The following is a 27,614-nucleotide window of genomic DNA, read 5'->3' on the forward strand; positions in this document are numbered from 1 at the left end:
CTCGGTAGCACCACTACTGACCGAGCAGGCCGAGTCCTGAAGGACATAGCTGCCAGACTGGGCCTGCAGCAGGTGGTGAGCGAACCAACACGAGGGAAAAACTTACTTGACCTCGTCCTCACCAATCTACCTGTCGCAAATGCATCTGTCCATGACAGTATTGGTAGGAGTGACCACCGCACAGTCCTCGTGGAGATGAAGTCCCGTCTTCGCACTGAGGACACCATCCAACGTGTCGTGTGGCACTACCACCGTGCTAAATGGGATAGATTCAGAACAGATCTAGCAGCTCAAAACTGGGCATCCATGAGGCGCTGTGGGCCATCAGCAGCAGCAGAATTGTATTCCAGCACAATCTGTAACCTCATGGCCCGGCATATTCCTCACTCTACCATTACCAACAAGCCAGGGGATCAACCCTGGTTCAATGAGGAGTGTAGAAGAGCATGCCAGGAGCAGCACCAGGCGTACCTAAAAATGAGGTGCCAACCTGGTGAAGCTACAACTCAGGACTACATGCATGCTAAACAGCGGAAGCAACATGCTATAGACAGAGCTAAGCGATTCCACAACCAACGGATCAGATCAAAGCTCTGCAGTCCTGCCACATCCAGTCGTGAATGGTGGTGGACTATTAAACAACTAACGGGAGGAGGAGGCTCTGCAAACATCCCCATTCTCAATGATGGCGGAGTCCAGCACGTGAGTGCAAAAGACAAGGCTGAAGCGTTTGCAACCATCTTCAGCCACAAGTGCCGAGTGGATGATCCATCTCAGCCTCTTCCCGATATCCCCACCATCACAGAAGCCAGTCTTCGGCCAATTCGATTGACTCCACGTGATATCAAGAAACGGCTGAGTGCACTGGATACAGCAAAGGCTATGGGCCCCGACAACATCCCAGCTGTAGCGCTGAAGACTTGTGCTCCAGAACTAGCTGCGCCTCTAGCCAAGCTGTTCCAGTACAGCTACAACACTGGCATCCACCCGACAATGTGGAAAATTGCCCAGGTATGTCCTGTCCACAAAAAGCAGGACAAATCCAATCCGGCCAATTACCGCCCCATCAGTCTACTCTCAATCATCAGCAAAGTGATGGAAGGTGTCGTCGACAGTGCTATCAAGCGGCACTTACTCACCAATAACCTGCTCACTGATGCTCAGTTTGGGTTCCGCCAGGACCACTCGGCTCCAGACCTCATGACAGCCTTGGTCCAAACATGGACAAAAGAGCTGAATTCCAGAGGTGAGGTGAGAGTGACTGCCCTTGACATCAAGGCAGCATTTGACCGAGTGTGGCACCAAGGAGCCCTAGTAAAATTGAAGTCCATGGGAATCAGGGGGAAAACTCTCCAGTGGCTGGAGTCATACCTAGCACAAAGGAAGATGGTAGTGGTTGTTGGAGGCCAATCATCTCAGCCCCAGGGCATTGCCGCAGGAGTTCCTCAGGGCAGTGTCCTAGGCCCAACCATCTTCAGCTGCTTCATCAATGACCTTCCCTCCATCATAAGGTCAGAAATGGGGATGTTCGCTGATGACTGCACAGTGTTCAGTTCCATTCGCAACCCCTCAGATAATGAAGCAGTCCGAACCTGCATGCAGCAAGACCTGGACAACATCCAGGCTTGGGCTCATAAGTGGCAAGTAACATTCGCGCCAGATAAGTGCCAGGCAATGATCATCTCCAACAAGAGAAAGTCTAACCACCTCCCCTTGACATTCAACGGCATTACCATCGCCGAATCCCCCACCATCAACATCCTGGGGGTCACCATTGACCAGAAACTTAACTGGACCAGCCATATAAATACTGTGGCTGCGAGAGCAGGTCAGAGGCTGGGTATTCTGCGGCGAGTGACTCACCTCCTGACTCCCCAAAGCCTTTACACCATCTACAAGGCACAAGTCAGGAGTGTGATGGAATACTCTCCACTTGCCTGGATGAGTGCAGCTCCAACAACACTCAAGAAGCTCGACACCATCCAAGATAAAGCAGCCCGCTTGATTGGCACCCCATCCACCACCCTAAACATTCACTCCCTTCACCACCGGCGCACTGTGGCTGCAGTGTGCACCATCCACAGGATGCACTGCAGCAACTCGCCAAGGCTTCTTCGACAGCACCTCCCAAACCCGCGACCTCTACCACCTAGAAGGACAAGAGCAGCAGGCACATGGGAACAACACCACCTGCACGTTCCCCTCCAAGTCACACACCATCCCGACTTGGAAATATATCGCCGTTCCTTCATTGTCGCTGGGTCAAAATCCTGGAACTCCCTTCCTAACAGCACTGTGGGAGAACCGTCACCACACGGACTGCAGCGGTTCAAGAAGGCGGCTCACCACCACCTTCTCGAGGGCAATTAGGGATGGGCAATAAATGCCGGCCTTGCCAGCGACGCCCACATCCCATGAACGAATAAAAAAAAAAGATGAAACCCTTCCAAATCTGGGTGATGAGACCGTTTTGAGCTGAATCACACTCGTGTGAAGTGGTGGTGGGTACAGGTCTGTCTCAGGTGGGAACACTTTAAGTCATGGTCAATTGAAAATTTCAAAACTGACATCGATAGATTTTTGTTAGGCGAGGGTATTAAGGATTACGGATCCAAGGCGGGTGGATGGAGCCATGATCTAATTGAATGGTGGGATAGGCTCAAGGGGCTGAATGGCCTACTCCTGTTCCTATGATAGATTAAGGTTAGTGGCAAGCAGTAAAGCATTAACAAGCAGCACACAACTGGCACAAGGGAGCTTTTCTTAAAATACATTGGTATCGATACAGAAAATCATCTGTGACAACACTGAGAATGAAGTCAGCTACAATACAAAGGAAGTAAAATACTGTGAAACAATGCAACATTCTGGTAGGAATTCTCCACCACATGACCGAATTTACAGAACTGATGCATCAGAAAACTGCCATGAAGGTGGTTTCCTAGTGTTTAATCCCTTTGCAAGCAGTCAAGAGCAGAGAGGCAGCTACCCCGTTTAATTTCTTACCTCACACAGCACAATCCCAAATGAAAAGATGTCAACTTTCTCATCATAGCTTTTTCCTGAGAAAATAAAAATATATCAGTGAACGTAACAACCAGAGAATACCAGTGAACGCCAGAGAATACACCAAATACAAGTGAATAATGTGGAAAATCAGACAGCACCACTGAGTAACAAAGTAACACTAAAGGACCAGAGAGTATCGCTGAGCATCAAACAGTACTACAAGTACCAGAAAGTAACACTGAGGACCAGAAAGTACTGCTAAGCACCAGGGAGCAGCGCTGAATGCTGGACAGCTTTCACTGGCAAAAGCAAGTACACAGAAGCACTAATATGCTACATGAGAGAGTATTGAAGAGAACTACCTTCTGTCTCACTCACTTATACACGCAGGCTGGTGCTCTTCCCACGCTCTGCCTGCAGTCAGAAACCATTAGTGACAGGTTGAACTGTGTAAAACTGTCTGCAATTGGCTCAGAGATGCTGGTGGAAGATTCTATCAGGGCACCTGCACAACACATATTTAACTTTACAAGTGGTATTTAAATGGAACTTGGGTGGCCCAAAATCATGGGCAACTTTGAACCACGGGTCAACATATGGACACCAAGTTTGTGGTCTGTAACCTTGACCAGTCAGAAGGGATGAGAGTCTCCTCTCTATAACGGTGATTTAATCAAATTAAATTGAGCCATCCTTGTTCAAGATGCAGTGTCGATACCTGCTCCTGACCAGTACTAGAAGATCATTTTAAAACACGGGTTATTTTGCTGTGTGAAAAGATTCCATCCAGTTGCCCTGAGGCCCATTGGGTAAAGGTACTGCCAGATGTGATACTGAGCCACCCAGACTAGAAGGCTCCAGCTTTGACCCCCATCTGTGCTGAATGGCAGCAGCCCTACTCTAGGAAGGGGAAAAGAAAAAGAAAAAAGAAAATCAGCTGGGGGACCCTCATTCATGATCACGATCCACAGATTCTTGCAGGAAAGTGTTCACTTGTGGAGGTTGAGGGAGGACAGAATCATGTGATGCTCCTGCGCAGTTGAATGGCTTGTTGATGTTCACTGACGTATGAAGAATGGATCCTTGGACAGAGTAATGAGGCTTCCAGGGTGCAAACCCAGCAACAGTGAGCATCCCGAGGAGAGATGAATGGGTAATCGGGGAAAAGATATTCGCCCTGTTACATGCTCACCGTTAATCATCTCCGGAGCCATCCAGTAAGGGTTTCCCACCACGGTGTAACGTTTCTTCCTGTCCGGCTTCCTCAGGGTGGGCAGGTTTCCTGGTGACTGATTGTCTGTCTGCGTTTTATCGTCAACCATTAGTCGAGACAATCCAAAATCTGCCACCACTACAGTTTTATTCTGAAATACAAGGCAGAACTTGTTGGGAACATCCACATATAGTCTATCAGGCCCCATCTGTCTGAGAGTGAACACCGGCGCCCAGGGGCCGACAGCGACCGCCGTCGCCCGGGACCAGCAGTGAAATCCTGTGACTCCGCTTTCTTCCTTTATTGAACAATTTATTTTGTAATACATATAGTTTCTGAGATGCCGAAACGTTTGTGGCCAAACTTGGAGACTTGCGGCCTGAGTGCACGTTTTAACTACCAACTGGGGCTGGGCTGTGCCCAGAGATCACACATCTAATCTGCTGCACACATACTAGGGCTCACATTGCCACAGGGTCCTGTCCACAAAGAGAGCAGGAGTGGAGAGAGCCCCTCCAACGGCCCCTAATGTGACTGGCCAGGAACACAGTGCGGGCTGTTGGGAAGGAGCGTCCATTCTGTGCGGTTCCTGTTGTGCAGCAGGCTGTACAGGCACAAAAGTAGAGCGCTGACCTCCTTCCTCCTGCGGATCACAACGACACGCTTCGAGTAAGTACGAGACACTGGATAGTGGAGTATACGGAACAGACTTTGTTCATATACAACACAGGTGATCAATCTATACCGTACACAGGAGTAGTTTTGGGTTTCTTGCTCTTTTGAACTCTCTAATTAACTCTGGAAAAACCCACCCTTCTTATACACCTCAGTTCGCCGACTTCAAAGATATTTCACAGAGAAGATCTCATGATTTATCTGTTCTTGGATTTTTTCAAGAACAGCTTATTTACATAAACAGACTTAGTTCCTTACTTCAAAGGTACACTCATTCCATAAACAAGACTTCCTGATCTATCTGTTCTCGGAACCTTTCAAGAACAGTTTAATGACAGCTCATTCACTTAACATCCACTCTACACCACGGTTAATTGATCCCTCTGCCTATGTTTATTACACCAGTCACTAAAATTATACATTAATCACTCATGGTCGATGTCATCCCTGTCACTATCTCTTTGCACAGGCATCCCTTGTAGATCATTACCAGACATTTGAAGTAAACCATATGATCCACCATTCCTTCTCCAAGAAATTCCACTGGTTTCCTGTTTATCTTGGAAAGCCTGTTGTTCCATGACTAGTTATAGGTCAGTTCAATTATTAACCCTTAACTCTCCAATATGTCCAACAAAGAGTATTCAGGATGTGGGGAAAAGCTACACCATGTGTCCCCCGCACTGTCAACAGAAATCTGACTCTTTCCCGCCCCCGTTCCCCCCCCCACCGTTTTGTTGATGCTTACCTCACGTACTAGGCAGTTATGTGAGTTCAAGTCTCGATGGATAATGTTCATGGAATGCAGATAAGACTGAAATCAGAAAGACACAGGGGACAAAGTGAACGGTTTCAACATAATTACCATTTCTCCTTTACTTTATTCAACAAGGTTCGCCACTTCCGTACACCCCGGAGGACGGGCGGAAAGGCCTGCAGAGAGGATCGGGGGTGAAGGCCAACCCTGTTACAATACCCCAGCCCTCTGGCAACACAGGGTAATGCCTTCCACACAGCTGAAGTCACCACATCTCACAACCAATTGCTTTTGGATCACAGTTCACTGGTCTTTCGGTGGAGTTTTAAAAATGAACAAAAGACAAGGTGACAAGAAACTCAAGTGAACTAAACCAGACTGGTACGCTTTGAAGTCATAGAATCATAGAATGATGCAGCACAAAAGGAGGCCATTTGGCCCATCGAGCCCGTGCCAGCTCTTTGTAAGACCAATCCAGTTAGTCCCATTCCCCCGCAGCCTTACAAATTTTTTCCCTTCAAGTATTTATCAGATTCCTTTTTGAAAGCTACGATTGAATCTGCTTCCACCACCCTTTCAGGCAGTGCATTCCAGATCATAACTACTCGCTACGTAAAAAGTTTTTCCTCACATTGGCAAAAGAACCAAAGACAATCACCTTAAATCTGTGTCCTCTAGTTCTTGATCCTTCTGCCAATGGGAACAGTTTCTCTTTATTTACTTTATTTAAACCCTTCATGATTTTGAACACTTCTATCAAATCTCCTCTCAACCATCTCTGCTCTAAGAAGAACAACCCCAGCTTCTCCAGTCTATCCACGTAACTGAAGTCCCTCATCCCTGGAACCATTCTAGTAAATCTTTTCTGCACCCTCTCTAAGGCCTTCACATCTTTCCTAAAGTGCGGTGCCCAGAGTTGGACAAAATTCTATGGGCCCTCTTGTGCGTATGAACATCCTTCTGGGTCATTCTGAAAATTGAGAGCGCACAAATAAAAACTGAATCTGGCGCCAAGATCTCAGTAACAGCAGTTCACATCTCTGCTCCGATCCTATCAGAGTTTTCAAAGAGAGATGATGGAACCAGACTTCACACAGACACAAAGCTCAACTTCATTACACTATCCTGTGACGAATCTGAGCCCGGGGCGTATGAATCAGATGACAGTTTTAACATCCACGAGTTGTCCCATCCCCTTGAAACAGACACTGACAGTCCCCTTTTTCTGCTATTGATTTGAACTCAGAACACAGAGGTCAGTGTTCCATATGCAGTTCCGTTTCATCCTCCACAACAAGACCCAGAGGCTTACCATCCCCTCAGCGATGTCCCTGGCAAAGCTCACACGATGATTCCATGGCAACGGGCTGTCCTGTTGGAGGCAGGAATCAAAGAGGGCCCAGTTAGTGTTGTCATGTTTAACTTTTCATCGAAAGAAAGCAGCTCCCATGAAACTACTTCTTTACCAGTTACATACTTTCTCCAAGTGCCATTACCTCAATCGGCCATACTACAGAGAAGAGCTCAAGCAACAGGGGCAGAAGTTAAAAATGAAAAAGTTCAGGTGTAACTTGTCATTCAGAGAGTAATAAAATTGTAGAGTGAGTGACCAGAGAAGGACACTGAAGGGGACAGTGAAAGAGGGGTCAAGGGGCGTCAATACATTTCTGGAGAGAGAAAGGGTTGAGGGACATGATGAAAAACACACTAGGCAGGGATTATATACGGAAAGAGGACAGGCTTGTTGGGCCAAATAGTCTTTTCCTGTTCCTAAAAACTCATCTTGTATACTGCTTTGTCAGATAAGGGGTAGAAATTGGTATGTGTTGTGCCCATTTTTCAGTCATGAACCGGGTGCAAAGCGTATCAATGCAGCAGTGGGCCAGACTGTGCCCAATTTGCCCAGGCGTTGGTCCCACTCCTAAATTTGCGGGTCCCGGGTGTACACCTAAAACAGGCATTAAGCCCTTTGAATATGCAAATGTGCGTAACGCCTGTTGAGGGCCCCTTTTAGAAACTGGTCTTCATTGGGGCGGGGCACCTCCCCCCCCCCCCCACCCTCAGGAATCTTCAGTGACTCCAGCGACTGCCAACACAAGCTGGGTTGTGGGAAAAAATTTATTTAATAAAAAACATTCCTGAGGAGCTGGAGCAACAGGAGTTCTCCCCGACTCCTCAGCAGTTGCGATTGCCCCCCCACCCCGTAACCTGCTCCAACACCACCTCCTGGGACTTACCCGAGGGTCTCCACCGACAAGGCCGTTGGCCCCAAATTGAAGTCTTCGCTCGGGCAAGCTGCCGTGGAGGTGTGACCCACCGAGTATCCTGATCGGGCCTGAGGATCAATTTCAATCGAAAACTGGACCCGAAAATGGATCCAGACTAATTTCTACCCCAATTTCTCGATTTACACTTTTTTCACATTTGTTGCAGTCTTCAGATTAATCAGTATTCTATTCTCAGACTGTGTGCTTGGGACAAAATGGAACAGACTTCCTACACTACAGGCAGTATTACCCCTGTTACATGGACAGTCTTCCTGCACAACAGAAACTTTTCCCTTTAATAGATATGGTTGCTTTCACCATGACAACCATCACAGGAAACCACTTGGCCAGAGGTTCAATGGAGCCATCACCAGGACACAGTTTCCAGTATTACTGTGCTTTTGAACTGGAGCAATCCTGAACACCTTTTCAACAAGTAGACTGTGTTGGTTCTGGCATCACTTACTAAGTCTTTGATGATGCCTCTCAGTGTTCCTCCTTTGATGTACTCTGTAATGAAGTTCAGCCTCTTATCTTTATAAAGGACACCAATGAACCTGAGAACATTCGGGTGGTCGAGACAGCGCATCACCTTAACCTGATTATAGGAGGGAAAGGCAAGCTTTATTAATAAGCCACATGTCAGAGAGTCAAGTGTAAGATCAGCACTCCCCTCCATTCTCACGTGATTTCACACACCTGATCACTCACCTCTTGCACAATAATGTGGTGTGGTACCCTCAGCCATTTTACAAAGTCTGAGATTCTCCCATTTAGATGATCAAGGCTGAGGGTTAAACACTGAACAGTGCACTCAATTTATAACAAGTTCTTAAGCATCACATGAAGAGCTCTCTCTGATATTGCATTTATTAACTGAACCATCTAGTGTGCAACTTAGCCATGCAGATGAGGAAGATCCCAGACTGTGCTGACTTAGCTGATCTCAGCCTGCACGTTGCTGTGGTGCAACAACTAATGTTTTTGTCCCTGGGCTAGGAAAGGGGAGGGAGGAGGGGAAGGTTCAAACAGGCTCCGTGCACCTGATCTCTATCCAATGACTTCTTCTAGAAAGCGAATGTCAGGTGAGGACAGCATCAGGCCAGCTGCGATACCTCCATCTGCTGACCATACGCCGGGTCCATCTAATAGCGTAGGGACTCACTGGCCCTCCGCCTCCTCCCTCCTTATGGCAATGGCCATGTTTGAGAGTTGGGCAGAGGTTCTACCCCCAACAGGGTAAAGAGGGATTATTGGGTCCCAGCCTAGTTTACAGCTGTTCCGGTGGATCCCTGCCAAAATCCTGCTGACTTTCAGGACCCCAATTTCTTGCTGCTTCCCAGATGCTTAGAATGCAACATGGCCAATAGAACCCACCGAACACCAGCAACATGGCCAATAGAACCCACCGAACACCAGCAACATGGCCAATAGAACCCACTGCACGTCAGTAACTATTCCAATCGGGCTTATAGTACATTAGTATCATCTCCAATAGCATCTTCAACAGAATGAATACTAATATTAAAGTAAAGTAATTAACCTGTTTGGTTGTGTTACAATAGCACAGAAAGAACATTTACATAAACACACTAACTACTATACTACCAGCAGAAATGAAACACTTATTCACCAACCTCTTTCAGAAAGGTCCTCTGGGTTTCATCATCAAATCGGATCAGTTCCTTCATTGCCATGACCTCTCCCGTCTCTCTGTGTGTCACCTGATCAAAGGAAAAAGGAGGAAATGTGAAGAGGGGAATGGATACTGCTGCACTGAGCAAGTCCACAAACACAAAGCAATCCCACATTGTAGATTCAGGGATCAAATGGGCACATATACATGTGGATATGAATACTAAAACCGGGATTACAGTTCATAATTGAATTTTGGGCTGGGGAAAAGGTTTGAATTTAATATATTTCTTCATGGGGTGTGGATGACACTGGCAAGACCACATTTATTGCCCATCCCTAGTTGCACCAGGAAAGTGGTTGTGAGCATTCTTCTCAAAGCACAGTCCTTGTGGTGAGAGTGCTCCCAAAATGGTGTTAGGTGGGTGTAAGAACATGCATTTATATAATGCCTTTCATAACCTCAGGACATCCCAAAGTGCTTTACAGCCAATGAAGAACTGTTGACTGTAGTCACTGTTGTAATGTAGGGAAATGCAGCAGCCAATTTGTGCACAGCAAGGTCCCACAAACAGCAATTAGATAATGACCAGATCAACTGTTTTCTTTAGTGTTGTTAATTGAGGGATGAACATAGCCCAAAATACCAGGGAGAACTTTCTGTTCTTCTTTGAAATAGTGCCATGAGATCTTTTACGTCCACCTGAGAGGGCAGATGGGGCCTCAGTTTAACTGAAAGCACCATTTTAAAGACATTTCTGGGCATTTGTAGAGCATTTGCCCACATAATCCCATTTATATGTCTGCCTCTATTCTTTAGCTGAATAAAATCAGCTAAAGAATAGAGGCAGACATATAAATGGGATTAATGGCCTTTTCTTGACCCAGACACAAAAACATAAACAAGTGACACTAACATTTAAAATGGTCACATGATTACTATTCACCAATAAATTGGCACTAAAAGGGCATCCACCAATTTATATTAATACAGATAAACGAGTGCTGACTATGTGTAATTTTGTGGTTAAAGATTTATCTGATTTACATGACAGATTCTTGTTTTAGAGTTGGGTTAGTGATACTTCTCCGAAAGACGGCATCTCAGACAGTGCAGCACTCCCTCAGAACTGCACTGAAGTGTCAGCCTAGACTATGGCCTCCATTTTAGCACCCGCTATTGGGTGCATTCCTGGCTGGGGGGGGCTCCGAAAATCGGGGATTCCCGGAGCGGGTCGGGAGCCCGGCTCCAACCCGCCCACTTCCGGGTTCCCCACAGACGCGCCGACGTGCGCGCGCAGCCCCCGCATGTGGGACTCCCGCAGGCAATTAAAGCCAGCGGGGTGCCACTTAAGAGTATTTACCTTGCTATTTCAGGTCATTAACAGACCTGATTAAGCGAATATGTGAGGAGGGGTGGGATTTTAGAGACAACCGAGACTGTTTCCCGTACTGGGGGAAACATTCCCAGTTGAAATGGATGTGTTGCAGCCATCAGCCTGTGGCAGCTGCAAAGGTCCATTTGACAGGTGGGGGGGGGGGGGGGCGGAGGGGAGAGATCCTCACTCATTGCAGGAGGCCACTCAGGTCACTTTGGACAAAGTTTGGCCTCCACCACCCTCCTCCTGACATTCAAAGTCACCAACTTGCACACTTACCCCGGGGTCCAGACACATGTACCTACCTTGCGGACCCCCTCAGATGTACATCTTCCAGATGGGGGCCGCCATAGCTGCAGTCATGACCTCCTCGGAGGGCGAACAGCATCACCAGCCTCACCAGCCTTGCCATCCACGCCGTCCACCTCTGACACGTGGAGCTCCACAACACAGTGCTGTGACACATCCACCTGTACAGCAGGAGGGAGAGCTACCGCAGAGAGAGATGCGTCGCAGAGGGCACTACCCTCGCCACAGGGTCCACAGACCGAGGCTCAGCCTCCTGGACCTCTCTGAGCAACAGTGCACACGGAGGATCAGAGTCACTCGACATGTAGTCGTGGACATCTGCAGCCTCCTTCATGCCAAGCTGCTCCCGGCTGGCCCGAGCACCATCTTCTTACCTGTCGCTGTCAAAGTCACCACTGCCCTCAACAACTTCTCCTCCGCATCCTTCCAGTGTGCCATCGGGGACATCGCCGACGTCTCTCAGCCATCTGCACAAAAAAGCCCTGCAAATACACCTACACCCACTCTGCAGTGACACAATGGGTGGCATCAGTTGTGGGTCTTCATTGTGATCCTCAGGAACGGGCATTATTGCACAAACCAGACAAGATTCGCAAAGACGTGACAGTAGTGGTGCCAATATAATATGTAATGTGAGTTGCTCAGAAATTAAATAGAAGTAAAAACCATGACAAACCCTCAAACACCCTTGTGCATCCCCTTCATGCTCACGACACATTTGCCTTACGTTGCCTACTGCACATATGTGATGCATGCCTTGTGGCTGCAGCACAGGTAGTGGCAGGTTGAGTGAGGCTGACCGTGAAAGAGATGCACGAGAGGGTGAGTATGAGATAGAGCCATGAGACTGTATGAGGATTGGGTTGAGTGGTAGTGGTGGGATGAGTACTGGCGAGGTGAGTAAGTGCAGGTAAGATGAGGATGAGCTTTGAGTGGGTATGAGGGGTGATGTGACAGAGTAGTGTTGGCAGTGCAGAAGGAGATGTGGGGTGGGGGCGGTGATGTGGCAGACGGAGTTTGGGGAATGAGTAAGTGTACTCACTTTGGCTGACCTACTTAGGTCATTGCAGCGCCTCCTGCACTGTATGCAGGTGCACGATATGATGGAGGTGCAGGTGACCTCCTCTGCAACCTCAAGCCAGGCCTTCCTGGTGGAAGAGGCAGGTCACTTCCTCCCGCCCGCCGGCGGGAAGATCTCTGTCCTCCCCCTCCTCCTCACCCCATCTAATGATACCTGGAGTGAGGCATCATTAAACTGGGAGCAGCCTTCCCCCTGGGCTGCTCCATGCTGTAATTTTTCCTATTTCTTGCAGCATCTGTCAGTGGAGGACGGCCCCTTTAAATAGAGCTCCTCCAGCTGACAGATCTCACTGCGGATGCGGAGTCCACCCGCCGCGCAGCTTAGCAGTGGCGAACCCGGAAGACCAGGTAAGTGGATCCAATTAGGCTGCGATCGCGTGGGGGGCAGACTGATTTCACCGAGCGCGTTACCCACGCGCCCAATAGCCCTCCGCCGCGAACCTGCAGCCCTGGTAACATCGAGCCCTATGTGTTCAAGTCTCTGGCGTAGGGCTTGAACCCATAACCTTCTGACTTAGAGGCCAGAGTGCTATCACTGAGCCAAGGCTGACACTTGGTTTATGTATTGGGCTGGAATATTGTTTGAGTACTGGTTTGGGAGTGTGGTAAGTTTGAAGATAGGATCTGGTTTATTGGCTTCAGATAACGTCAAGTCTAAGCTTTTCGAAAGTAGGGTAAGGTTCAAGCATTAGGTTTGGATAAGGTTTCACATCAATTTGATACATTATCATGTCACTTTGAAGTCCATTTGTAAATGTGACATCTTTGCTGATGTCTCTCCATTCAAGATGCATCAAGTTGTACATAATTCACCGTCAGATGGAAAGAATAAAAATAGTCTGATTTTTATTTAGGTGCATGCAATAAATGGTAAGGTTGGTGTGTTAGGCTGGGGGTAGTTATTTGCAGTATTTCTGGTGCAAATCGAGGTACTGCAACTAGAGGAACCAAGCATATGGGCTTAAATGAGGCAGCGAAACAGTACAGCTGGACAGGCTGTTCAACAGAAGAACCTGCTTTGTACAAGATACGCCAGTTAAAAAAAAGCTGAAAAGATGCACAAAAAGCAACAACATTTTGGGTTTACATAAATTTTCTTCTGACTGCCAAACTGTAGATGTTGGGAACAGCACTGCCAAACAAAGCTGCAAAGGGCTCAGACCACTTTCTCGAAGAGCATTTTGGGACTAGGTCACTCTCCCTGTACAGCTGGAGAGTAAAGGTGATGTGTGTTCTCCTTGGCATCGATCATCCATCTCTCTCGGCAGGAGGAGACTTGAATGGGCCTCCAGGAAGGAGCTTACTCCACAAGTTGTTGATGGGAAGGGTAGGGTTTTGCCAAAGTGAGGGTTGTAGCTTCTTGGCACTAGCAGTAAGAGTTGTACTAGTCTGTACATCTCAGGTGGAACTCTTACCCCTGGGGACAGGCCTAGCAGACAGGGTGGTAGATCTGAGAGGATGTCAATGCTGGTGTCCAAACAGAGCCAATATGGTCAAAATAATAGGACAGAGCACTACCATTAGGAAAGGAGATACAACAGATTTACACAGTAGCAATTTTGGTTCTATCCAGCGATTCTGGCTGAAGAAACAGCATTTTCTAGCCTTCTCCATCCCCAAGGATGCACCTCTGTGTCTATTGGGAGATGGAAGGCAAATAAGGGACGCACAGTCTCAAGAGAATATGGGTCAGCGTTCAGGTGGTTTATGAAAGATAAACCACTTTGTGACTCAGCCTATGTCACTCAGCAGTCTGTGTTGTCAACAACCCCTGCTAAACATGGACCCTCGATAAAGTACTCTCTCGGACAGAGCTTGCTAATGAGGAGCAGGGAATATTAGAGTTCTTTGAGGAAATAACAAGCAACGTGGATAAAGGGGATTCTGTGGATGTGGTATACTTGGATTTCCAGAAGGCTTTTGACAAGGAGCCACATCAAAGGCTACTACACAAAATAAGAGCTCATGGTGTAGGGGGTAACATATTAGCATGGATAAAGGATTGGTTAGCTAACAGGAAACAGAGAGTAGGCATAAATGGGTCATTTTCAGGTTGCAAGATGTAACGAGTGGAGTGCCACAGGGATCAGTGTTGGGCCTCAGCTATTTACAATCTATATCAATGACTTGGACGAAGGGACCAAACGTATGGTTGCTAAATTTGCTGATGACACAAAGGTAGGTAGGAAAGTAAGTTGTGAAGAGCACATAAGGAGTTTGCAAAGGGATATAGATAGGTTAAGTGAGTGGGCAAAAAATTTGGCAGATGGAGTACAACATGGGAAAATGTGAACTTGTCCACTTTGTCAGGAGGAAAAGAAAATCAGTATATTATTTAAATGGAGAAAGATTGCAGAATTCTGAGGTACAGAGGGATCTGGGTGTCCTAGTACACAAATCACAAAAAGTTAGTATGCAGGCACAGCAAGTGATTAGGAAGGCAAATGGAATGTTGACATTTATTGCAAGGGGAATGGAATATAAAAGTAGAGATGTTTTGCTACAGTTGTACAGGGCATTGGTGAGACCACATCTGGAATACTGTGTGCAGTTTTGGTCTCCTTATTTAAGAAAGGACATAATTGCTTTGGAGGCGGTTCAGAGAAGGTTCACTCGACTGATTCCTGGAATGAGGGGGTTATCTTATGAGGAAAGGTTGGACAATTTGGGCCTGTATACACTGGAGTTTAGAAGAATGAGAGGTGATCTTATTGAAACATATAAGATTCTGAGGGAGCTTGAAGGGGTCGATGCTGAGAGGATGTTTCCCCTTGTGGGAGAGACTAGAACTAGAGGTCACAGTTTAAAAATAAAGGGTCTCCCATTCAACGAGATGAGGAGAATTTTTTTCTCTGAGGGTCGTGAGTCTGTGGAACTCCCTTCCCCAGAGAGCGGTGGAGGCAGGGTCATTGAATATTTTTAAGGCTGAGTTCGATAGATTCCTGATTAACAAGGGAGTCAAAGGTTATAGTAGGTAGACGGGAAAGTAGGGTTGAGGTCACAATCAGATCAGCCATGATCTTATCAAATGGCAGAGCAGGCTCGAGGGGCCGAATGGCCTAAACCTGCTCTTAATTCGTCTGTTCGTATGAATGGAAAATTCACCCCAGTAAAGCTCATCCCAAAGAAGCCGAGAGGAACAGAGATTGGGATTTGTGAAACGCATACCTTAATGGCTTGTCCAAAATAACCCTTTCCCAGCACTTCCCCATGGATCAGGTCAGAAGGGCGGAAGATACGATGCATTTTGGAGGCAATTCGCAGGGACTCAGAGCGGCCCAAATCTTTCTTCTGGGAGGCAGGTGATCCAGTGCTTGGAGATTTATCACTACTGCAGCTTCTCCTGGAGGCGAATGGAGAATAAGAGTCATAATGACCGATACTGGTCCAATAAATCAAACACAGCCAGTTCTATTCCATGTTTTGCTACATTAAAATAACATTAATTATTAAACAAACTGAAGGCTGTCGCCAGGAGTCGATGTAGTAGGGCACACACGCACACGGAGTTACAGATACTCAGTTGAAGTGAAAACAAAGGGCTGCAATGAGAAAAGCACTTAGTCACACTCTCGGTTAGGTCAATTTTAGACCTGAATATAACACTTCGGGGCCGATTTTGATTTTTGGGTGACCAACCAGTGGAACACACTGGTCGACTGCCCGTTCCAGCGGCGAAGAGGCCCCATGATTTGGAGACCCCTGCCTCATTTAAATTTGGCAGACGAGCTGCGTGACGCCCAATGCAGCGCGGCGGATTGAGGCCTTGTGATCGGGCCAGGTTTGCGGGGCACTCCTGCTGAGATGTGATAAATTGCATACAACGCAAGTTCTTTCTTTCTTCGAGTCATCCAATTCAGAATTTACTGTACTTTGTGCTCTATTCCATATATTAAGATGTCTAAGTTACTCCTTAAAATTATGGGCCCTGAAATTCCACACGACTTCCCCGGTCTCCCGCCATAATCCCCACAGAATTTCAGGGCCAAAGTTTCCTCCGTGTCCTCCCTTAAACGAGCTCCAGTAGCAGTCAGTGACTAGCAATTAGGAGGGGAAACCCGGTCTGATTTTTTTCCCCTCTAACCCAACTGTTGCATTAGCCAATATCAGCTACTCGGTAAAAACCAAGACTTGAATCTGGGGCCTTCTGGTCTGTGTGGCTCTGTGCTACACTGAGGTTCCTTTACTCACCAGTGAATCAGGGAGCTGCGGTTTACAACTTTATCTTGGATTCTCTGGGGGAGGCCTTATCGAATGGTCATTCAATCAAGGTACGTGACCATCACTTCATTCTCATCCACCAACCCACTTATATTGTTACAGAATTCAAATAACTTTTCAGAGGATGAACATTAACTGGTGTTGATTCATTGCTTTAATAAATATACATGCATTGACACTTTTCACTTGAAACAGCTCAAAGCACTTCACACGGTGAATTACTTTATGAAGTGCAATGACTGCTGTTATTTAGGGAAACACGGCAGCCATTCTGTACCTGCAGCATCCCAAACAACAATGAGATAAAGCCCAGTTCATTTGTTTTTTGGTTTTGTTGGTTGAGGGAGGAATGTTGGCCAGGAAACGAGGAGAACACCCTGCTCCTTTCCAACAGTGCCATAGGATCTATCCAAACTATCAGAGCAGGCAGTCAGAGACTCGATTTAATATCTCATTCAAAAATATTCTTGAAGTCCTTCTTTCGTAATTAAATTTTCTCCATTATTAATGCCAGTACAGAAAGGTTCATAATTCACAGGATCTTGCCAGGAGGTTTTATTTAAATTGGGCTTTTATTTTTGTAAAGCATTTTGATTTCACCCAAATAACACCACTGGATTGAACCAAGAAAATAATTTTAAAACAGGAATTTACAGGCTGATGTTCTTGCCGGGAGTTTTCAGTTGCCCTAATGTTAAAGGGTAATTCACACGTCAGGTCAATCTAGGTCCTCTGACTGAAGGGGGTTAGTCCCAACTTCAGCCAGATCCTTGCCAATATCACTCTGAACCAGTCATGAAAGAGGCAAAGGAAGTGGCTCAGGGATGATTAACACGCTGATTTCATCCCTCTAACCTTGTGGAGAGGTGCCCATCTTATGCTCGTTGCTTCCCCACAGCCAAGATTGAGAACTTAATGGAACGGAGGATCAAATGTGTGTCCTACAGCTTATTTTTTTTAACAGGAAGAATGAATGCTTGAAAAGGAGCATGCATGTGTTTTTAAAGTTAGATTGTAGGATGGCGTACATTAAGAAGTGGCAGATAAAGTGGACATTCAGTACAAACTACAATGTGTCCTTACTTGATGGGACGTTTTTTGACCGTGCTACCTTCTCCATTGGGGGCGCTTGGTTTCTGTGGGCTGTAGATGTCTGACAAAGGGCTGATGGTGTCCAATCCATCCTCCAGCAACGTGTCGTGTGGGTCGTGTTCAATGGTTAACTGAAGCAGGCGACTGGTCTCCTGAATCAGGAGGTCAATCTGAGGAGGTCAAACATTGCACTATCACAATACTAAACAATTTTACAACACCAAGTTATAGTCCAGCAATTTTATTTTAAATTCACAAGCTTTCGGAGGCTACCTCCTTCCTCAGGTGAACGATCGCCACATCATATCACAATACTGCCAGCTTCAGGATCCAAACACAGTAAATCTTTCACACAAGATGTGTTCCAGGAAGAATGGCAGGAGCGCATTATAATGGATCACATCACCCTCCAGCAGTATTGGTCAGCATTACTCCCCTCACTATTATATACAGTTGACTCTCTATATTGTTGGCATCTCCCCCTCCCCCTCCCCCCCTCCCATACAAAGCTCACATTCTCTCCACTATACACAGCTGCCATCTCCCATTCGCTCTACTTTATACAGTTGGCATCTTTCACTCCACCATATCCCAACTCCATCCATTCTGAGTTCCCATCCCACTATATAAGGTTGGTGTACATACGTCTCACTATATACAGCTGGCTTCCACTCCCTTCCTACCAGTTACAGTTGTTAACTCCCATTCTCCCCCTTCCCACTTTGTACGACTGCCATTACCTGTTTCCCCTCCCCCACTGTACGGATCTGACACTCTGATATATAAAGTCTGTCTCCCCTCCCTTATTATTTGGGGCTGGCTTCTCCTAGTCTGCCTGCTATATTTAGTTGGCATTTCCCTTTCTCTCCAATGAGACTGTCATTTAATTATGGGCAGTTTAATTCAACACAGACTTGCATTCATTTTAAATGCGTGCAGTCTGATAAAAGTATGTATTAGGATTCTGCAGAGTGACTAAGAGACTTTAACTTACTGATCTCCTGCCTTCCCTTCTCAGCTTACCTCATCTAGAGGCACATTCCTGATTGGTGTTCCATTGATTTCCAGGATCCTATCACCAACGTGAATAGAGTTTTTCACATCTGGACTGATGCAGTCCGTGTCGACTCTGCAACAAAGGGTATCGTAGGAATTAACATACCATTACTCAGAATTTCCCTGATATGAGGGAGCTATATGGTTATTCCCTATTATATCACTGGTACCTGCAAGACAAGGTTTTGATCAAGTCCTCAATAATTGTTAATTTTGTGGACCAGAGACAGTAAAATCTTCAGAAGTATGTTCCAAATAATATTAACTATAATGACTACACAAGCCAGTCTTCAGAATACACTAGATCAACCACATACATTATAAGAGCAAACTAAACCTAGACTGTACCAACAAAACATAAACAAACACCAGTTTTGGGAACTAAATTATCCCAGAGTTGCTAATTCCCCTGAAGAGAAATGGAATCAACAAGGAAGAACATGGTCATGGTCTTCAGGAGCCTTAAGTTGGCAGCATTGATCACAACATGACTCAGTAAAAACAGCTATTCTCAAATCATAGAATCACAGAATGGTTACAGTATAGGGCTTTCGGCCCATCGAGCCCATGCCAGCTCTTTGTATGAGCAATCCAGTTAGTCCCATTCCCCTGCTCTTTCCCCGTAGCCCTGCAAATTTTTCCCCCTCAATATCTGGTATTACCACAAACCATTTGGTATTACCACAATCTAATGATCCAAGAGGTTTGTGGGAATACCATCACCTCCAGGTCACACACCATCCTAACTTGGAGATATCACTGTTTGATCATCGTCGCTGGGTCAAAATGCATGAACTCTCTACCTAGCAGCATTGTGGGAGCACTTTCACCACACGGACTGCAGTGGTTCAAGAAGGTGGCCCATCACCACCTTCTCAAGGGCAACTAGGGATTGGCAATAAATGCTGATCTTGACGGCGACGGCCACACCCTGAGAATGAATTTTTAAAAATACTATCTTAAAAACAAAAGTGTACAAGAAAAGAAAGCCAATTATTTCCTCCCTTTTTTTTTCTAATCTTGAGATGATAAGAGGTTATTGAGATAATAAGGGATGGAGCCAAGCAACTGTCCATAGAACCATAGAAAAGATACAGCACAGAAGGGGAACATTCGGCCCATCGTGTCTGGGCCGGCTCGAAGAACAACCAGGTGCCCATTCTAATCCCACCTTCCAGCACCCGGTCCGTAGCCCTGCAGCTTACAGCACTTTAGGTGCAGGTCCAGATACTTTTAAAAAGAGTCGAGGGTCCCTGCCTCTACCACTAATTTGGGCAGCGACTTCCATAAACCCACCACCCTCTGGGTAAAAAAGTTCTTCCTCATGTCCCCTCTAATCCTTCCACCAATCATCTTAAATCTATGTCCTCTAGTTCTTGAACTCTCTGCTATGGGAAACAGGTACTTCCTGCCTACTCTATCTGGACCCCTCATAATTTTGTACACCTCAATCAAGTCACCCCTCAGCCTCCTCTGCTCCAAGGAAAACAACCCCAGCCTATCCAATCTCTCCTCGTAGCTGCAATTTTCAAGCCGTGGCAACATTCTTGTAAATCTTCTCTGCGCTCTCTCCAGAGCAATTACGTCCTTCCTGTAATGTGGTGACCAGAACTGCGTACAAACACTCCAGCTGTGGCCTTACCAGCGTTTTATACAGTTCCATCATTACATCCCTGCTTTTGTATTCTATACCTCGGCTAATAACGGAGAGCATTCCGTATGTCTTCTTCACAACCTTATCCACCTTAACTGCCACTTTCAGGGACCTGTGCACATGCACTCCAAGGTCTCTCACTTCCTCTACCCCTCTCAATATATTCCCGTTTACTGCGTATTCCCTTTTACTGTTTGCCCTCCCTAAGTGCATTACCTCACACTTCTCCATTTGCCACTTTTCCGCCCACTCCACCAACCCATCGATATCTTCTTGGAGTCCAGCTATCCTCTTCACTATCAACTAATTTTTGTGTCATCTGCAAATTTGTCAATCATGCCCCCTACATTCAAGTCCAAATCATTAATATATACCACAAACAGCAAGGGACCCAAAACTGAGCCCTGTGGCACACCACTGGAAACAGATTTCCATTTGCAAAGACATCCATCGACTTTTACCCTTTGTTTCCTGTTACTGAGCCAACTTTGGATCCAATTCACCAAATTTCCCTGTATCCCATGGGCTTTTACCTTTCGGACCAGTCTGCCATGTGGGACCTTGTCAAATGCCTTACTAAAATCCATGCAGACAACATCCACTGCACTACCCTCATCAATCCTCCTCGTCACTTCCTCAAAGAATTCAATCAGATTTGTAAGGCATGGCCTTCCCTGAACAAATCCATGCTGACTATCCCTGATTAAACCATGCCTTTCCAAGTGACAGTTTATCCTATCTCTCAGTATTGATTCTAATAGTTTGCCAACCACCGAGGTAAGACTGACTGGCCTATAATTGTTCGGCCTTTCCCTGGTACCCTTTTGAAACAATGGTACTACGTTTGCAGTCTTCCAGTCCTCCGGTACCTCCCCTGTATCTAGTGAGGTTTGTCAATTTGGAGAAACGTCCAACAATTAACTGTTAAATGAGCTCAAGACGTAGTTAGACCATTTCCCTACCAGAAGTACTGAGCATTGCTCCTCAAGGGATAGGTTGGGTTGGCATCTAAACATTACATCTGTGACCCAGACCTCCCATGAGTATTGCTATGGGAAATCAGCAAGTTCAGTAACCAAGTAAGAAAACAAAGTGCACTACACAGGTATTAGGATGTGTGACTGTAACACTATGACAAGATTATCCATCTCTTTTAAACCAGACCTTTCCTAAATCAGAAAAAAACAATGCAAGATCAGTACACAGTATTCCTGCCACCACACCCAGAAAATCAGACCGCTGCTCCTGACCTTTACTAGTGCAAAACACCAACTGGAATGTGTTCAAAATCTCATTACTGTAGCAATCCCTGCAGCAGCCCAGCAGACTCACTGCCACTTCAATTTCTTGCTGCTTCACCCAGAAGTGACTGTGTCGCTTCAACACTTCTCTGGTGCCCAGGTGTTTATCAATATTACTCAATTGAACATATTGAATATGTTCTCAATTTGTTAATAAAAATGAAAGATATATTTTCTGGGAAAACTTGATAGAATCTGAAGTTATGCTGCTGTTAATTCTCTCAGCCAGCTAGCTAAGGAGCAGGCTATCTCTGAACTCTTGTACTGGATTGTTGCATTACATTTGTTACCTCTACGTATTACTATGTATTGCTAACACTTGGATCTGGCAGGGCTTGTGTTCACCCCACAATGTGTGGCAGATTCCGAGGGTCCCTTACCCCACTCCTGCAGAACCAGGTTCCTGCTCAGGATTCCATGGCGGCCGGTGAGAGCTGGGGAAGTTGTCCCTGGTAGATGAGGTTATTCAGAGATACACATTCAAGCTGCTGTCAGATTTCAAGGCCGGGCCTCTCCTGATCATTCAGTTAGTAAAAAAAACAATCTTTAGCTGTACAGGCCAGGAGCTCCCTGCTTCGAGTTAGCTGATCTCACCCAGAGGTGATAGCGGCTGAGCTATGACTGGACTCAGCATCCCTTGCTCGGGAGGGCAAAAATCAGTTAGGGTCCCAGTCTGACTGCTACCCAGCCACTCCGACTGGGAAGTGCATGTGTGTGGACATCAGGAGAGGGCAGGATCGAGCTCGACACTGATGCCCTCCACAATCAAATAGCATTTGGATAGTGACCGCTGGTACCAAGGTACTTGGGCAAAGTCCTGCAGGGATCGTACCCAGGTATAAACCAGCAGTTTGAGGAGAGGAAAGGCTTGTCCCTGCCTGTCACTCTACTCCCACTAATAGAGGTGGGATCACTGACTGCAGTACGGCTGTAAACTGTCAAGATGCAGATATCTATAAACACACACCCCGTGAGTGACAGCAACAATCTCCTGTCCATTATGGTGATCACTCTCACTTACTCCTTGACTCGTACGGTGTGCACATGCTCTGAAGAGCAGCTCCTGGGACTGCAGGGCTGATCGATAGACACAGAGAAGCCTCGCTTCCCCTCGGTGGAGGCTGGGATTGAAACCAATGTCACCGTGTGCGGAATCCGAGGGCAGGGAGAATCTGGCAGGATCTGTTCAATGACAGGCGTGACTATCATCTGGTAGTAGCAGCAACCACTGCAGAAGAGACAATGAACAAATGAAATACAAGAACATGAAACAGCAATCTAGATGGTTACCAAATTGTGCGAGAGATTAAAGATCGCGACTTGTGAATAAAAGCATTAAAATCTAGAGCATCCCATGTTCAGTCCCTGGTCTGTGCTGATGCAGCAGATCACAGCTGGGATGGCATTCTACGCTGGGGGGGGGGGGGGAGGGAGAAAAAAATCATCTGTTCCCACTTCAGACTGCTAACCAATGATCCCTGCTCCCCAGAGAGTGAGTGTGTGTGGACATTGGGTGAGGAGATGACCTGGCTAGCTGTGATGCCTCCTGTGGACGATTAGCAAGAGGCGAGGAGGGAGAAAACAAAAGCTGTCATATCTTCGAGCTTTTTGTTTAAAAAACAGTTTGCTATTGCAACTGATGCCTCAAACACTACACCCTAATGCTGTTTCCACATTAATCTCTCTTGGTGGAACTGGTGACACTGAAGAGGAACAGATCATAGAATCATAGAATGGTTACAGCACGGAAGGAGGCCATTAAGCCCGTGCCGGCTCTCTGCAAGAGCAATCCAGCTAGTCCCACTCCTCCGTCCTATCCCCGTAGCCCTGCAAATTTTTTTCCCTTCAAGTACTTACCCAATTCCCTTTGAAAGCCACGATTGAATCTGCCTCCACCACCCCCTCAAATAGTGCACTCCAGATCATAACAACTCAGTTATGAGATTTTTCTCATGTCGCCTTTGGTTCTTTTGCCAATCACATTAAATCGATGTCCTCTGGTTCTTGACCCCTCCGCCAATAGGAGTAGTTTCTCTCTATCTACGCTGCCTAGACCCTTCATGATTTTGAACACCTCGATCAAATCTCCTCGCAACCGTCTCTGTTCTGAGAACAGCCCCAGCTTCTCCAGTCTATGCATGTAACTGAAGTCCCTCATCTCTGGAATCAGTCTGTTCTTTCTGGTTTACAACATTTAGAAGGATGGCAAAGAACTACAGAATAATTTAAACATCTTTAAAGTTTATGGATCGAAGGCCTGGAACAAATTGCATGCACGGGGACATTACCAACAAGAACTTCCTGCAGCTTTCTAATGCCAACACAATCCATACAGGAGCAACTCAGTCTCAGATTTCAGCACATCAGGGAATTGTTCATTACACCTGCAATTATTCCGGAAAGCCGGCTGCGGGACTTGGAAAGCCGGCTGTGGTGGGGCCGCCTGTCCCTCCCCTCCCCCAGTATCAAAAACTCAACTGGTTCTTGATGCTCCCCTTAGTGTCCAACAAAGTATGGATAAAACTATTACAGAAGAACAAATCAATGGGACTGTCTCGAATCCCCAAACTCAGAGGAATTAACCCCCATCATCAGTTTGCCTATACAATAACACATCACAACAGACCAAATGTAACTGACAGACCTTAGGGTTTAAATTGTCCAATTGCCACACTCAGTTCTTACCAGTAGAGTTTGGAACGCTCCACCAGCGCGTACGTGTCTCCATCGCCAATAAACGCACCACAGTTCAGACACGCAAAGCATTCTGGGTGGTACTTGTGTTCTCCAGCGACCTGCAAGAAAAATCAACAAAGATTCATACAGCTCCGACTGATACCAGCTGGATGTATCAATGTGACATCGGCACTGCCAGGGATGGTTGGGAGTGCTGGGGTTGTCGGGGGTGTTGGAGGTACTGGTGTTGTTGACCAGTTGTTGGTGTTGCTGGGAGGCTGAGGTACTGGCGTTGTTGACCAGTTGTTGACCAGTTGTTGGGAGGCTGAGGTACTGGCGTTGTTGACCAGTTGTTGGTGTTGTTGGGAGGCTGAGGTGCTGGCGTTGTTGACCAGTTGTTGGTGTTGTTGGGAGGCTGAGGTACTGGCGTTGTTGACCAGTTGTTGGTGTTGTTGGGAGGCTGAGGTACTGGCGTTGTTGACCAGTTGTTGGTGTTGTTGGGAGGCTGAGGTACTGGTGTTGTTGACCAGTTGTTGGTGTTGTTGGGAGGCTGAGGTACTGGTGTTGTTGACCAGTTGTTGGTGTTGTTGGGAGGCTGAGGTACTGGTGTTGCAGGGGGTAACACAGGAAAGCACAGAAGTGGAAAAGACTCTGCAGTCCATCTGGACAGTCCCAAAAATGAATCTCCCTCAATCAGCCACCACCTGGGAATGACATCCTATGTGACTGTGATCATGGTAAACTATCCCTCCTCATCGACCTGTCTGCAGCCTTTGACACAGTTGACCACACCATCCTCCTCCAACGCCTCTCCTCCGTTTTCCAGTTGGTTGGTTACACTCTTATCTATCCAATCGTAGCCAGAGGATCACCTGCAATGGATTCTCTTCCTGCTCCCACACCGCTACCTCGAGTCCCCCAAGGATCAATCCTTCGCCCCTTCCTATTTCTCATCTACATGCTGCCCCTCGGCGACAACATCCGAAAACACACCATCAGATTCCACATGCACACTGATGACACCCGGCTCTACCTCACCACCACCTCCCCCAGCCCCTCCACTATCTGATTTGTCACACTGCTTGTCCGACATCCAGTACTGGATGAGCAAAAATTTCCTTCAATTATTGAGAAGACCAAAGCTATTATCTTTGGTCCCCACCGCAAACTCCATTCCCTAACCACCGACTTCATCTCGCTCCCTGGCCACTGTCTGAGCTGAACCAGACTGTTCGCAACCTTGGCGTCCTATTTGACCCTGAGATCAGCTTCCAACAACATATCCGCTCCATCACCAAGTCCACCTACTTCCACTTCCGTAACATCTTGTGTCTCTGCCCCTGCCTCAGCTCATCTGCTGCTGAAATCCTCATCCACGCCTTTGTTACCACTAGACTTGACTATTCCAATGTTCTCCTCCCATCTTCCACCCTCCATAAACTTGAGCTCATCCAAAACTCTGCTGCCCGTATCCTAACTTGCAGCAAGTCCCCGTTCAACCTTCATCTCTGTGCTCACTGACCTCCGTTGGCTCCCAGTCCGGTAACGCCTCGATTTTAAAATTCTCATTCTTGTTTTCAAATCCCTCCATGGCCTCACCCCTCCCCATCTCTGTAACCTCCTCCAGCCCTACCACCCGCCAAGATCTCTGCACTCCTCCAATCCTTGTCTCTTGTGCATCCCCGATTTTAATCACTCCACCATTGGCGGCCATGATTTCAGCTGCCTAGGCCCTAAGCTCTGGAATTCCCTCCCTAAACCTCTCCACCTCTCTACCTCTTTCTCCTCCTTTAAGACGCTCCTTAAAACCTACCTCTTTGACCAAGCTTTTGGTCACCTGTCCTAATATCTTATGTGGCTCGGTGTCAAATTCTGTTTGATAATCGCTCCTGTGAAGCGTCTTGGGACGTTTTACTATGTTAAAGGTGCTGTATAAATGCAAGTTGTTATTGTACCTCTAGTATCTCCAATTCTCCCTTTAATTTTTCCACACTACGTCCTTCCACTGCCTCCTTGGGCAGATTTCCACATATTCACCACACTCTTCATCAGGTAGTTAAACCTGAACTGCCTGTACACCTTCCCTCTTCGAGGCTTGGGTCTATGACCCTATATTATCGGGGTTCAATGTATCTATTGTAAGGATCATGAATAATCTCTCCTGAGCTTTCTCTTCTCCAGAGTAAACAATCGCTGGCTTTTCAACCTCTCCTCCTGGCTCACATACTTTAAGCCAGGTATCAATTTAGATGTCCATTTCTGGTCTCCAATGCCTAGATATCTATATTGATATATAAGGACCAGAATTGGACACAGTTCTCTAGATCTAGTGTGACAATGCCTTGTACAATCAATATCACTTTCTGGGATTTGCACTCTGCCCCCGACTATACATTCCAAGACCCAGTAAGCTTTTTACCGTATGCTGAGGTCGCTAGAGGTGCTGGGGTTACTGGGAATTGCTGGAGTTGGGGGTTGCTAGAGGTGCTGGGGTTACTGGGAATTGCTGGTGTTGGGGGTTGCTAGAGTTACTGGGAATTGCTGGTGTTGGGGGTTGCTAGAGGTGCTGGGGTTACTGGAAATTGTTGGGGTTGGGGTTGCTAGAGGTGCTGGGGTTACTGGGAATTGCTGGTGTTGGGGGGGGTTACTGGAGTTGGGGGTTGGTGGAGGTGCTGGGGATATAGGAAACTGCTGGAGTTGGGAGTTGCTGGGGATACTGGGAATTGCTGGAGTTGGGTAGAGGGTTGCTGGAGATGCAAGGAATTGTTGGAGTGCTGGGGATGTAGGGTTCTGCTGGAGTTAAGGTTGTTGGAGTTACTGGGAATTGATAGAGGCTGGGGTTGCTGGGGTTTGCTAGAGTTGGGAATTGCTGGAGTTGGGGGGGGGGGTTGCTGGAGGTGCTGGGAATTGCTGGGGTTTGCTGGAGGTGCTGGGAATTGCTGGGGTTTGCTGGAGGTGCTGGGGTTGGGGTTTGCTGGAGGTGCTGGGGTTGGGGTTTGCTGGAGGTGCTGGGGTTGGGGTTTGCTGGAGGTGCTGGGGTTGGGGTTTGCTGGAGGTGCTGGGGTTGGGGTTTGCTGGAGGTGCTGGGGTTGGGGTTTGCTGGAGGTGCTGGGGTTGGGGTTTGCTGGAGGTGCTGGGGTTGGGGTTTGCTGGAGGTGCTGGGGTTGGGGTTTGCTGGAGGTGCTGGGGTTGGGGTTTGCTGGAGGTGCTGGGGTTGGGGTTTGCTGGAGGTGCTGGGGGTGGGGTTTGCTGGAGGTGCTGGGGTTGGGGTTTGCTGGAGGTGCTGGGGT

At 47.0% G+C, this 27,614-nt stretch overlaps 1 protein-coding gene across 1 annotated transcript in view; it reads right to left on the reverse strand.

Moving 5' to 3' along the window:
- Positions 1 to 27,614, reverse strand: part of limk1a (LIM domain kinase 1a) — a 53,145-nt gene that overhangs the window by 11,583 nt on the left and 13,948 nt on the right. Inside the window, exons 4-14 of the mRNA XM_068007886.1 lie at positions 24,334 to 24,443; positions 22,670 to 22,876; positions 18,661 to 18,766; positions 17,629 to 17,807; positions 15,493 to 15,667; positions 9,559 to 9,645; positions 8,388 to 8,519; positions 6,967 to 7,026; positions 5,646 to 5,711; positions 4,202 to 4,373; positions 3,007 to 3,062 (exon numbers count right to left, since the gene is read on the reverse strand). Coding sequence (XP_067863987.1) covers positions 3,007 to 3,062; positions 4,202 to 4,373; positions 5,646 to 5,711; positions 6,967 to 7,026; positions 8,388 to 8,519; positions 9,559 to 9,645; positions 15,493 to 15,667; positions 17,629 to 17,807; positions 18,661 to 18,766; positions 22,670 to 22,876; positions 24,334 to 24,443 — 1,350 coding nt within the window. The remainder of the gene's footprint in view (positions 1 to 3,006; positions 3,063 to 4,201; positions 4,374 to 5,645; positions 5,712 to 6,966; positions 7,027 to 8,387; positions 8,520 to 9,558; positions 9,646 to 15,492; positions 15,668 to 17,628; positions 17,808 to 18,660; positions 18,767 to 22,669; positions 22,877 to 24,333; positions 24,444 to 27,614) is intronic.

This window comes from Heptranchias perlo, chromosome 28, assembly GCF_035084215.1.
Source record: "Heptranchias perlo isolate sHepPer1 chromosome 28, sHepPer1.hap1, whole genome shotgun sequence".
NCBI classification, from domain to species: domain Eukaryota; kingdom Metazoa; phylum Chordata; class Chondrichthyes; order Hexanchiformes; family Hexanchidae; genus Heptranchias; species Heptranchias perlo.